The 13,314-nt window shown below is 41.6% G+C and overlaps 1 protein-coding gene across 6 annotated transcripts in view; it reads right to left on the bottom strand.

The window, feature by feature from the left end:
• The window catches only part of PCCA (propionyl-CoA carboxylase subunit alpha), a 361,328-nt gene that overhangs the window by 82,434 nt on the left and 265,580 nt on the right, over positions 1-13,314 (bottom strand). For all 6 annotated transcript variants that reach the window (XM_027557904.1, XM_027557902.1, XM_027557903.1 and 3 more), the window contains one exon: positions 6,570-6,668. In XM_027557904.1, coding sequence (XP_027413705.1) covers positions 6,570-6,668 — 99 coding nt within the window. The remainder of the gene's footprint in view (positions 1-6,569; positions 6,669-13,314) is intronic.

Genomic DNA, 13,314 nt, shown 5'->3' with positions numbered 1-13,314 from the left:
CCTTCTCCAGGGGATCTTCCCAACCCAGGTTTCCCACACTGCAGGTGGATTCTTTACCAGCTGAGCCACAAGGGAAGCCCAAGAATACTGGAGTGAGTATCCTATACCTTCTCCAGCAGATTTTCCCAACCCAAGAATTGAACCGGGGTCTCCTGTATTGCAGGCAGATTCTTTACCAACTGAGCTATCCGGAAATCCCTACTGTATGCATAGAGAATTCAACAAACTGTGTCAAATTCTCATCATCAGCTTCTCCCAAAGACAGCCCTCTGTTTTCTGTAAACTGCCAGCACCCTACTTTAGAACCCATTACCTCATGAGTGAAGTAATACGAATATTATATCTTCTAAATGAACTTTTCCACTCCCCATTTCAATCCCGTAACCCCTCTTTTATTGTGAAGACACAAGCTCCCACAACAGCATTCTGATGGACATTACTTTCCTCTGCAAAAAGTGTCAATGACATCTCCGTTGGTGATTGAAAAGCATAGACTCTTTAACCTTCTGTTCACAACTTGGCTTCTCCAACCTTATTTTCATGTGTAGCTCACGTTACTTCCTTACTTGAATCTTCCCCATCCACCTCCCATTTCATGAACATGCAAAAGTATCTCAAATGTCATCTGAGACCCTTAGCCTGCAAAAGACACACACAAAATCACACACTTTCAGTGGCTAGGGATTCCCCAGAGATAAACGACAAATGAGAGTGACAGCTCACAAAAGCAAATACAGTTCCAGTGCTTCATATTATGGAAAAAGTCACTTTTCTATTGACATAATTGAGAAACATTTCACAGAAACAGAAAGCCTTTTAAAGATTTGGGGGTTGGAAAGCTAAGAAGGTGGCAGACTATTAATAGAGGGAGAGAAAAACACGACTAAAAGCAGTGACGGTTTTTGTGTTTTAAATAAAAATATTTTAAAAACTAAACATATTTCAAAACCTAAAACTGGATCTTAACTCACACCATACACAATCATCAATTCCAGAAGGATTAAGGGTTTAAATGTGGAAAAGCACGACATAAAAGATAGAAGAAAATGTAGGCAAGTATCTGCAGGAGCTTGAGAGTATTGAGAGGATTGTTTAAATAAATACAAATTACACAAACCATAAAGGAGAAGACTGAAAATTCTCACGTTAAATCTCAGATTCAGAACTTTACTTGTAGAACTTAAAAAGGTAAAAAAACACGAGCTACAGACTGGGAGAAGTTGCTTGTAACACAAATAACTGACGGGGGCTCAGGACACACAAATGCGGAAGAACTTCTGTGAACCAGTAAGAAAAAGACCGTCACGTGAAAAAATGGGCGAGGTGTCCCTGGCGGTCCAGGGATTAAGAATCTGCCGGCCAACGCAGGGGGCACAGGTTCAATCCCTGCTCTAGGAAGACCCCCCATGTCGTGGAGCCCGTGGGCCACAACTCCTGAGCCTGAGCTCCAGAGCCTGGGAGCTGCGACCACTGAAGACCGTGAGCCCAGAGCCTGTGCCTCGACGGCAAGAGAAGGCCCCGACTGAGCAGCCCACACACCGCAACTCAGAGGAGCCACCGCTCGCCACAACTAGAGAAAGCCCACAAGCAGAAAGAAAGATGCAGCACAGCCAGGAAATAAAAAATAAATAACTTTTTATTTTAAAAAAAGGGCAAAAGCCATGAACAGGTATTGTGCAGAAGAGAAAACAGGACTGTCAATAAAAATATTTTTTAAATGCTGTTACTAATCAGGGAATATGAAAGTGAAGTTGTTCAGTCGTGTCCGACTCTTTGCTATCCCATGGACTGTAGCCTACCAGGCTCCTCCATCCTTGGGATATTCCAGTCAAGAATACTGGAGTGGGTTGCCATTGCCTTTTCCAGGTGATCTGCCTGACCCAGGGATTAAACCCAGGTCTCCCGCACTGCAGGCAGATGCTTTACATCTGAGCCACCAGAGCCTCATCAGGGAATACAGTACACGTTAAAACCACAGAGGTACTATGTAAATCCCTCAGTCAGGAAAAACTTAAGTCACCTGGATATCAAGGGGTCAAACGACATGAAGAACAATTGTTAAGGGCACAGATTCCTATGTTTGAATTCTGGCTCTTCCATTTACTAGCAGGATGCCCTGGGCCAGCAACTGAGCCTCTACAAGCCTCAGTTTCTCCAACTGCAACATGAGAAATGACAACACCACATACTTCACTGAACTGCTGTGAGGATTAAATAAACTAAAGAAGTGTTTAGAAGAGTCAGTGCCTGGCATGGAAAGGAAACAAAAGTGTTAGCTCATTATTCATAGTGCTAATATCATCATCTCTATCACTACTGCTGCTGCTGCTGCTAAGTCGCTTCAGTCGTGTCTGACTCTGTGCGATCCCAGAGACGGCAGCCCACCAGGCTCCGCCGTCCCTGGGATTCTCCAGGCAAGAACACTGGAGTGGGTTGCCATTTCCTTCTCCAATGCATGAAAGTGAAACGTGAAAGTCAATTCGCTCAGTCGTGTCCTACTCTTTGAGACCCCATGGACTGCAGCCCACAAGCTCCTCCACCCATGGGATTTGCCAGGCAAGAGTACTGGTAGCATGTAAATTGGTACACCCACACAGGAAAAACCATTTGGCATCACCATGTAAGATTAAGGGTGCTTAGTCCCTAAACCCAGACATTCTACTGGTATATTCCTTGAAGAAACAGTTATTTCAAGAGGAAATGTGCAGTAAAAAAAAATGGTCACAGAAGCATTGTTTGTGTTAACAAAATAAATAACACAAATGTCTCTCTAGCAGAGAAAGAATAAACAAACTGTGGTGTATTAATATAACTTAATAACATATAGCATAGAATAAACTACATTCACTAACACGGACCAAACTACAAGTGTAACACTGGAGGGGAAAGCAGCTCCGAGAAGCCTAGACAGTGCGGTGCCATTGATACCAAGTCTAAGAACCCACATAACTAAATAATACACTGTTTGTTGTTTTAATCTGTATCTAAATATCCTGGTGGCTCAGGTGGTAAAGAATCTGCCTGGGATGCAGGAGACCCAGGTCCGATCCCTGGATCAGGAAGATCCCCTGGAGAAGGTAATGGCAACCCACTCCAGTATTCTTGCCTGGAGAATCCCAGGGACAGAGAAACCTGGTGGGCTGCCGTCTCTGGGGTCGCACAGAGTCGGACACGACTGAAGCAGCAGCAGCGGCAGCTACCACAAAAAACGCTCTTTCTGAACTCCAATTTTGTTCACATCATCACTTTCTTAGCTAAAGCTCTTCCATGGGCCCCACTGGCCTCAGAATGAAGCAGAATCTCTACTATGTAACTCACAAGGCTTCAAACCCCTTGGCTCCTACTTAGTCACTCTGCTCATCACTCCGAGCTTAATCTCTGATTGTTGCTGTTGTTTGGTTGCTCAGTTATGTCTGACTCTTTGCGACCCCATGGACTGAGGCACACCAGGCCTCCCTGTCCTTCACTGTCTCCAAGAGTTTGCTCAAACTTATGTCCTTTGAGTCAATGATGTCATCCAACCATCTCATCCTTTGTCATCCCCTTCTCTTCCTGCCTTCTATCTTTCCCAGCATCAGGGTCTTTTCCATTGAGTCGACTCTTCACATCATATTGGAGCTTCAGCATCAGTCCAGTCCTTCCAATGAATATTTGGGTTGATTTCCTTTAGAATTGACTGGTTTGATATTCTTGCAGTCCAACAGACTCTCAAGAGTCTTCTCCAACACTACAGTTCAAAAGCATCAAATCTTTCGTGCTCAGCTTTCTTTATGGTTCAACTCTCCCATCCATACCTGACTACTGGAAAAACCATAGCTTTGACTAGATGGACCTCTATTGGCAAAGTAACATCTCTGCTTTTTAATATGCTGTCTAGATTGGTTATAGCTTTTCTTTCAAGGAGCAAGTGTCTTTTAATATCATGGCTGCAGTCACCATCTGCAGTGATTTTGGAGCCCAAAGAAATAAAGTCTGTCACTGTTTCCATTGTTTCCCCATCTATTTGCCATGGCGTGATGGGACTGGATGCCATGATCTTAGTTTTTCAAATGTTGAATTTTAAGCCAGCTTTTTCACTCTCCTCTTTTACCCTCATCAAGAGGCTATTCAGTTTAGAAGACTCTCAAACTGCTTTTGAACAACACCGCAGTTCAAAAGCATCAATTCTTTGGCACTCAGCCTTCTTTATGGTCCAGCTCTCACATCTGTACGTGACTACAGGACAAAGGTAAATTTAAGGCAGTGATTCTCACACTGTGGCCCCTGCAGCATGAACACGACCTAGGACCTCAGAAATGCATGCCTCACCCACACCTACTACATGAGAATAAACTCTACAGGTGGGTCCAACCACTTGAGTTTTACCAAGAAGTTTTAACCTTCCACTTGATTCCAAAGCACCCAGAAGTCTGAGCAGCACTGGTTTAAAACATAAATGAGAGATGAATTAGTCTCTGCAGAGCTCCGTGGGAGAACGAAAAGCACTGCACAGCGCAGTGGTTAGCAGTGCACAAGCTGGGGCCCCGGGGCCAGGGCTCAAATTTCCGCTCAGCTCCTCCCTGGCGCTGCCATCCCAGGGAGGTCACTTAGCTTGCCTCGGCACAGATCCTACAGAAGGCTGCTTGGAATTCAATGCTGGTCCTCTTTCCCAAGAGCTGTGTGACACTAAGCAAGTCATTTACCTTCTCTCTGCCTCAGTTACTTCATTTACCAAAGTGTAAATAAGAGCACCTGCTTCGTGTAGTTCTTGTGAAAAGGAAATGACTTAATATAATGTGCTATGCTTAGAACTGTACTTATACCCATTAAGCGCTATGTATTACTATAATTATTATTAATTTCACAGGAACACATTATATTTTAGAGATAAAAGAGAGTTGACAGTATTAACGCCCACAGAAAGGAAGTAAAACTCATCTATTCTGATGAGGAAAAATTTTCCTCATCTTTTACTAGGTAAGTGACTTTTTTTTTTCCAGTTTACCACTCATCTCTCCAAGTTTACTTTTTTCCCAATGATGGAGCACTTAACTAGAAGTAATAACCTTCTCCAAAAAGTCAAGGGGGTCTGCCCTGAGGGCCATTTATGTCACATTAACACTTCTTTTTTAAACAAAGCACTTATGAAGAATGAAAAGAGATTTAATGAGCATTATTCCTATGCTTGGGAAAATATTTCTGGGGATTATTCCAAATGCATACCTGGTGTTATTTTTATCTAGAAACTTTGCATGTAAAAATGCTGGTAAGACACCCCTGTGCAGTCATTGAGAAGAACACTGAAAATACCATGATGCAAAGATGTGGAGGGCAGGACTCTGTATCTCTCTCTCCTCACTACCAAGAGGTCATGTACTGTGTTCCCCAGAACAAAGCACATGAATGTCAGCCACAGCACATCCAGGGTAGAACATATTCCATTCACATAAACAAGGGCAGCAAAACCATGTGTTCTGAAGACAGAATAACTGGACGTCCCTGATAGGAGATTATGCAGTGAAATTTTCCCAAGGGTCTCTTAGTGTTTAACCTCATACTTCGAAGAAGAAAGAAAATATGAGAGAGACAAAACATACCAGGGCAAGTCACAAAACCAAAGTCTAAATAGAGGGCTCATTACTGAGAGTTCATTGCTTCTTGCAACCACAAAGGTAATAAAATAGAAGCTTAAAAATGAGTTTAGTTATTAATATTCATTGAGAGTCTAGAATCCCCCACACCCCAGTTTCTAATAGAAGTATGTATGAATCTGGGGTATATAATCTTTATCTGTGACTTTCTTGATTTCTCTAGGTTTTAGAAAAAATCAGTTTCCTGTGTAAAATCAAGTTAAGAGAATGCAAAAACATTTTCATAGAAACGAAAAAAAATGAGTCTTTTTAATGCTATGGAGGGCTTACGATTTTTATTTGCACGTGAGAGCCGTATGTTCTGTGCTATTCTGTTTTGTTTTTCCTGGACCTCAACTATGTGGTGAGGTAAAGGAATTTTGGCAGAATCTGTTTTCATAATTTTCTACTTTCACATACAGGACACCGATGTCAAAGAACATTCAATCAATGCTAGATTTCAAGGCATATCCTCAATGCAACAACAAATTTTATATTGGGGAAAAAAAGAAGGGTTAACAAGTTAAGATTACTTAATTTTTAAAAGGCACCCATGTACTATGGCAAGTCAACCTGAATAGCTCATGTTTCTGTTGACCCAATACCCCACAATTTCAATTACAGAGGAAGGAGAAGTAACAAAGTCATATTTTACAACTAAAACCCCAAAATGGCAAAGAAAACTGCTAATCTTCTAATATTTTTAGAAAAGCACATAGCATGCTTCATTTATACCAAAATATAATACATAACCTTCCTGGATTGCCTGGAAAAGGAACAAGCGGATTCCTCAGAACAGGATGCAACTCAAGATCCTCTAAAACAAGAAACAATGTCTCCACTATAAGATGCCTGAGGTGGATGAAATGTAGCTTCGCCTACTGTATCTGTCAGTATTAGTGACACAGCTACTGGTAAGGATACAGACGGGGCCTCTAAGTAACTCATCAGAACGTTTACCTGTATCGTCCTCTGAGTGCCATCAACGTTGACAGACAACAAGGGTGAAGCCAGGTTCCACGTGCTGGTCACATTTAGTTTCGACCCATCAACTTCCACCTGTTGTGACACCAAAGAAGACTGTTACCATGAAGAAAGACAGAGAACTGATCTCAAGTTCATTGCTGCATACAAAGCAGCAGCCATCCTAAACAGATGGCTCCCCAAACAGCCTGTCACGTTTACTGCTCCCGCCATGAAAGACAGGGTCCAGCGAGAGTGTTCGCAGGCATCTCTGGGGAGAGGCGAAGGGCCTGGGCACAGCTGCCTCTGGGTACTGAGGTTTCGAGTGATTTCCAGCAAGTAACAAACAGCCTTCTAACTCTAAACCTATCTGGACATGCTACATTTACCGCAATTAGACAAGTAATGCATATAAATTTCAGTGACACTTTGCAACCCACACAACAGGGCTTGCATATAATATCCTCTCCAAGGACCAAGAAAGAACTTTTCCTGTGTTAATTTTAATGAAGGACTATGCATTGTTATCTTAATTAAACCGAAGCTTTAATTAGGCACAATTCTTTGGCATTGAATATTAAAAGTCTATTTGAACTTTGCAAACTTCTGCCATATTATTGTCCATCATAAATGACTAATTTCATCAAGTCATTGTTCATGGAGTTATCCCCCAAAGCCCACAATCTTCTAAAACAGATATTCTTAGCAGAAACATTTTAATAGCCAAGTAAATAAAAGCAATTGAAAGGAAAAACAACTCAAAGCTAACTTGAAAGTATCATTCCTCATTTCTTCCTTTTCATTCACCCATTCCCTAATTCTTCAATATGAGAGGGAAGGGAAAATATACATGATCCTTAACAATTCTTTGACTACCAATCCTATTAAAAGATACTCACTAAAATCAAAGACACACAGACTTGTACTGTTTAGAAGAATATGTGCCTACCTATACATTTGGATAGTTATTTGAGTGTGTGCTCAGTTGCTCAGTCATGTCGGACTCTTTGTGAACCCATGGACTTTGGCCTGCCGGGCTTCTCTGTCCATGGGACTCTCCAGGCAAGTATACTTAGAGTGGGCTGCACTTCCTTCTCCAGGGGATCTTCCCAGCCCAGGGATTGAACTGGCATCTCCTGCACTGCCAGGTGGATTCTTTACCACTGAGCCACCTGGGAAGCCATTTATGTATATATATTTCCCCTCTAATGTGGTCATGAAGTCTAAAAACAAAGGTTACTGGCTATGTAATAAAGTATCAGTAGGACATACATCAGGCACTGGCTTGAATTTCCAGGTTTAGTGGCCTCTCTGCACACAAAGTAGAATTCAGTTACAGGCAAGAAAAAAACAACGGCTTTGGAATCACTGACTTGGGACTCACTTGACATTGCTGTTTTATCAAATGAATGTTGTATACTAAGTTGGTGTATTTAACTTCTCTGAGCTTCAGTTCCAAACCATAATACAGTAAAAATGGCTATCTGAGAGGGTGCTAAATAAGTTAACATATGAAAGTCTTAACCAATATGCTTGTCAGGGTAGGTCATAAATATTTTCTTTCTTCCCCTATCTCTTAATAATTTTATTGTCCTACCCTTAAAATAGTTTTAAAAATAAGGTCAGATAATAATATCTCATATATTACTTATATATTACTCATATATTACTTACTATTAAACTACTACATGATAAAGATGTAAGAAGCAGAAAAGGCTGCAGTTTTGATTAAAGCAGCACTAATATCCTTTAAATCATGCTATTCAGCTTTCACCCCCAAATTAAGTATCTCCTTATGCAATAAAAGAGTTCCAAAAGAAGTTCTCAAAAGTAAGAGTTTTACAAACAGTAAATGCTAAAAATGTCTTCTAAAACTGAAATATTGCTTTAAAATAATTCTAAATTTAAAAGTTTAGAGAAGCTCACCAATCAATTATAGAAGTTTTGTTTGTTAAAAAGAGAAAGTTAGATGTTGTAAAGAAAGCTTTTGAATGATAAGCATTTAAAATCTGTAGTTGATATTAATTTCAAGTCAGACGGGCTCACAAGGAAACCACAATCGCTGTCTTTTGGGCACATGAAGGGGAACTGAGAAAAGTATTTCACCTACTCAGATCCCCTTAAAGGAGGAGCCGGGTTATTACGCCCTGAAGTAAACCACTGTTGTGCGTGCGTGCTAAGTCGCTTCAGTCATGTCTGCCTCTTGCAACCCCATGGATTGTATGACTGTCTGAATAAAACACGATATATCCACACAACAGCATATTATATACTTGGCAATTAAAACAGATGAAATACTAATACATGCTACAACACAGATGAACATTGAAAACATGCTAACTGCAAGAAGACAGTCACAGAAGACCACAAATTATACAGCTTCAAGGCAAACAGTAAGCAGGGCTACAGGTAGCAAGAAGCCTCTTTGATGACAAATAGGATCCGCAGTCACTGGTCCAGGTCCTCGCAGCAAAGCCTTGTGGGGACACTGGGGGTCTGAGTTCTCTGTCCCACCTCCACAGTTATGAGGCCACTGTGACCACATTCCCACTGGCCCCTCTCACATGTATCCAGACTCCATGCCTCAGTGGAAGGAGGGGAGAGAGGGGAAGAAGCCTAAAGTACTCCGGTGCCTAGAAGGAGCTAGCCAAACCAAAAGAGACCAAGACCCTGCTTATTAGCAAGCTTTTCTTCCCCCTCACCCCCTACTAAGGATCATATGTGATAAAGAAACTATATTTCCTTATACACCTGATAAGTAATGAATGTGAACGTGCATGCTCACAATCTAACTGAAGGGACAGCTCCAAATCCCAAACTAGGAAACAGATCTGCAAATGTTAAGTGAGGATGAGAACATGCCGAAAGCCATTATATACCTCATCAGCCCCCAAGCAACAGACAGATTTCTAAACAACATCAAACAAATGACAGAAAACCATAATTCTGAACAGCAGATGCAGATTCTGTTGATGCTGTCATTAGATGAGTGGAAGCTGCTGCTGCTAAGTCACCTCAGTCGTGTCCGACTCTGTGCGACCCCATAGATGGCAGCCCACCAGGCTTGTCCGTCCCTGGGATTCTCCAGGCAAGAACACTGGAGTGGGTTGCCATTTCCTTCTCCAATGCATGAAAGTGAAAAGCGAAAGCGAAGTCGCTCAGTTGTCCCCGACCCCCAGCGACCCCATGGACTACAGCTTACCAGGCTCCTCCATCCATTAGATTTCCCAGGCAAGAGTACTGGAGTGGAGTGCCATTGCCTTCTCCGTAAGTGGAAGCTAGATGTAAGTATAAGCCATACAGAGGTAGGGAATGTCTCTTTAAACCACAGTTCAACACCACAGAGAGGTGGAGGCAGACATGAAGAATCCTTGTTACCATGCCAAACATACTGTTCACACGTAATTTTTCAGCTGAAGTGACTAAGCAGCAGACACAGAGGCTAAATGGCATTTATTTCACTAGTGCAACACTGAGAACCTGGCATAAAGAACCACCCTGTTATCTCAGTGCTGAAAACTGAGGGGAAATGAAATCGAGGGCAAAGGAAGTAACAGGTCTGAGACAGAGTTAGGGTACCCGGCCTGACAAGGAAAAGCTGCAAGCAACCTATATGTACAGCCAACCACCTACACCACTGCAACATAAATAATAATCAGAAAACAATCAATATTGGATCTCTGCAAAGAATTTTCCCCAAAATTTTGAGAAAAAAAAAAAAAAAGGTAAATTAAGAGCATTCAACACAAGAACTCCTCAAAGAAATACAGGAAGAGTTCAGATAAATAATTCTCCAAAGTCTCAAAGACAGTCATAGGAAACGTGACCCTTCTTTGAAAAAAAAAAAAAAAAAATGAGCTCAAAGAAGAAAAACAAAGGTTCAAAGAAGAGATTAAACAACAACAGAAGGAAATGAAAATCAAGCTGGTAGAACTCAGGAAAAAAATGAAGAGAAAAATAACATTATAGAGATAAAAGCAACGTTAAGAAGCACCAAAAATAGAATAAATGTGACTAAAAAGAAAGACAAGGACTGGACCAATTCTCCTTCAAAAGTACTACAAGCAAAGAAGAATAGGGAATTCCCTGGCAAACCAGTGGTTAAAGCTCCACACTTTCACTGCCGAGGGCCCAGGTTCAATCCCTGGTAAGGAAACGAGGATTCCACAAATCATGTGGTGCAGCCCAGCCCCAGCCACTGAAAGAAGGAAGAAGTGTAGATTAAAGGATATAATGGGGGAAAGCTTTGCAAAATAAACAAAATATTAAATCTGTAGATCAATGCTTATCTTTAAGAATAAAGAAGGAATTATGTGGATATTTAGGCAAAAATAAGAAATCATGCACAAGCAAGGAAAAAATTCAGGTTGGCCTAAACTTCTCAAGAGCAACACGGATACAGAAAACCACAGAGCAATGTGCTCTAAGTACTAAAAAAATTAAAGGTTGTCTCCCAACATTTTCCTTTTATACTCAGCCAACCTGTCCTTAAGAGTGTATCCTAAAACATAACCTGCACCATATATGAACACCTTCTTTAAAAATGAGGCATCTCTGTACATAGATATGAAAACATCCCCAAGAAGACGCAGAATATTATTTATAATATGCTATCATTAATTAAGAAAAAAAATGTTAAATGTGTGCTTGTTTTGTTTTTTTCACTTTATAGCCACAGTGCACACACAGCTTGTAGAATGAATCTTAGTTCTCCAACTAGGGATTGAACCTGTGTCCTCAGCAATGAAAGTGCAGAGTCTTAACCACTGGACAGCCAAGTTTGTGTTTTAAACACCGAGAACACCACTTGAAAGATGTGTAAGAGAATCAGAGTAGCTGAGAAACAGGAAAGGGAAGCATGCTTTTCACTGCCAATCCACTCATACTTTTTGAATTTTACATTAGTTTACAAATTTACAAAATTACATATGCATATGTATTTTATATATTAAAAATCTTTCCAGTGAGGAGAAGTGTAACTGCCTAATTCCTCATGTAATCAACACCTACTTTAGATCTTTCACTAATAGCACATAATAAATGGTAGCTGTTCTTTTAAAACTTCAATTTGGCCAACAGAGCAATCAGTCCAGTTCAGTTCAGTCACTCAGTCGTGTCCAACTCTTTGCGACCCCATGAACCCACAGCACACCAGGCCTCCCTGTCCATCACCAACTCAAAGAGTCCACCCAAATCCACGTCCATGGAGTTGGTGATGCCATCCAACCATCTCATCCTCTGTTGTCCCCTTCTCCTCCTGCCCTCGATCTTTCCCAGCATCAGGGTCTTTTCCAATGAGTCAGATCTTCGCATCAGGTGGCCAAAGTATTGGAGTTTCAGCTTCAACATCAGTCCTTCCAATGAACACCCAGGACTGATCTCCTTTAGGATGGACTGGTTGGATCTACTTGGATCAAGGGACTCAAGAGTCTTCTCCAACACCACAGTTCAAAAATATCAGATCTTCGGCGCTCAGCTTTCTTTATAGTCCAACTCTCACATCCATACATGACCACTGGAAAAACCACAGCCTTGACTGGACGAACCTTTGTTGACAAAGTAATGTCTCTGCTTTTTAATATGCTGTCTAGGTTGGTCATAACTTTCCTTCCAAGGAGTAAGCGTCTTTTAATTTCACGGCTGCGGTCACCATCTGCAGTGATTTTGGAGACCCAAAAAATAAAGCCAGTCACTGTTTCCACTGTTTCCCCATCTATTTCCCATGAAGTGATGGGACCAGAAGCCACGATCTTTGTTTTCTGAATGTTGAGCTTTAAGCCAACTTTTTCCTCTCTCCTCTTTCACTTTCATCAAGAGGCTTTTTAGTTCTTCAGTTTCTGGCATAAGGGTGGTATCGTCTGCATATCTGAGGTTATTGATATTTCTCCTGGCAATCTTGATTCCAGCTTGTGCTTCTTCCAGCCCAGCGTCTCTCATGATGTACTCTGCATATAAGTTAAATAAGCAGGGTGACAATATACAGCCTTGACGTACTGCTTTTCCTATTTGGGACCAGTCTGTTCCATGTCCAGTTCTAACTGTTGCTTCCTGACCTGCATACAGGTTTCTCAAGAGGCAGGTCAGGTGGTCTGCTATTCCCATCTCTTTCAGAACTTTCCACAGTTTACTGTGATCCACACAGTCAAAGGCTTTGGCATAGTCAATAAAGCAGAAATAGATAGAAAAACAGGAGTGAATCCATGAATGAAGGGCAAACATAAGGACTAATGGTTGTATTGAGGCAGAGAGACAGACCTTGAACTGGCTGCTAGTCTTCAGCTGCAAGGGGAGGGACTCAGGGCAGGGAACATGAAGGTTGACAAGAGGAGGGGGAGGTGGTGATGCAGACCATTGATATGAGCTTCAAAGAACAATGGTTTTACAAGAGGGAGGGGAACAGTGGTCTCAAATGAAACCGGGAGAAAACCAGTCCCACCTCCCAGCTCCAAGGTGCACACTGTCTGAGAAACTCTCCAGCCAGGTTTAACTCTCCTGCCAGATTTCCCTCTGTTCAGGCAAGTAAGAAGTGAAACATTCAGAGAAACGGCTGAGAATCCAGGGGAGTTTGTTGATGACAAAGCAAGAGATACAAAAGGCACAGTGGAGAAGGTAGAGAGCAAGTAGAGAGTTCATGTTGAACAACAGAGAAAGGAGATTTAGGATAACAGATGACTGGATATTTAGGCTAACAGATGACTAGGCTTTCAAACTGCCCACCTCCTCTCCATCTGCACCACTACCA

Source organism: Bos indicus x Bos taurus, chromosome 12 (genome assembly GCF_003369695.1).
Source record: "Bos indicus x Bos taurus breed Angus x Brahman F1 hybrid chromosome 12, Bos_hybrid_MaternalHap_v2.0, whole genome shotgun sequence".
Taxonomy (NCBI): domain Eukaryota; kingdom Metazoa; phylum Chordata; class Mammalia; order Artiodactyla; family Bovidae; genus Bos; species Bos indicus x Bos taurus.
This window is presented reverse-complemented; position numbering and strand designations above follow the sequence as displayed.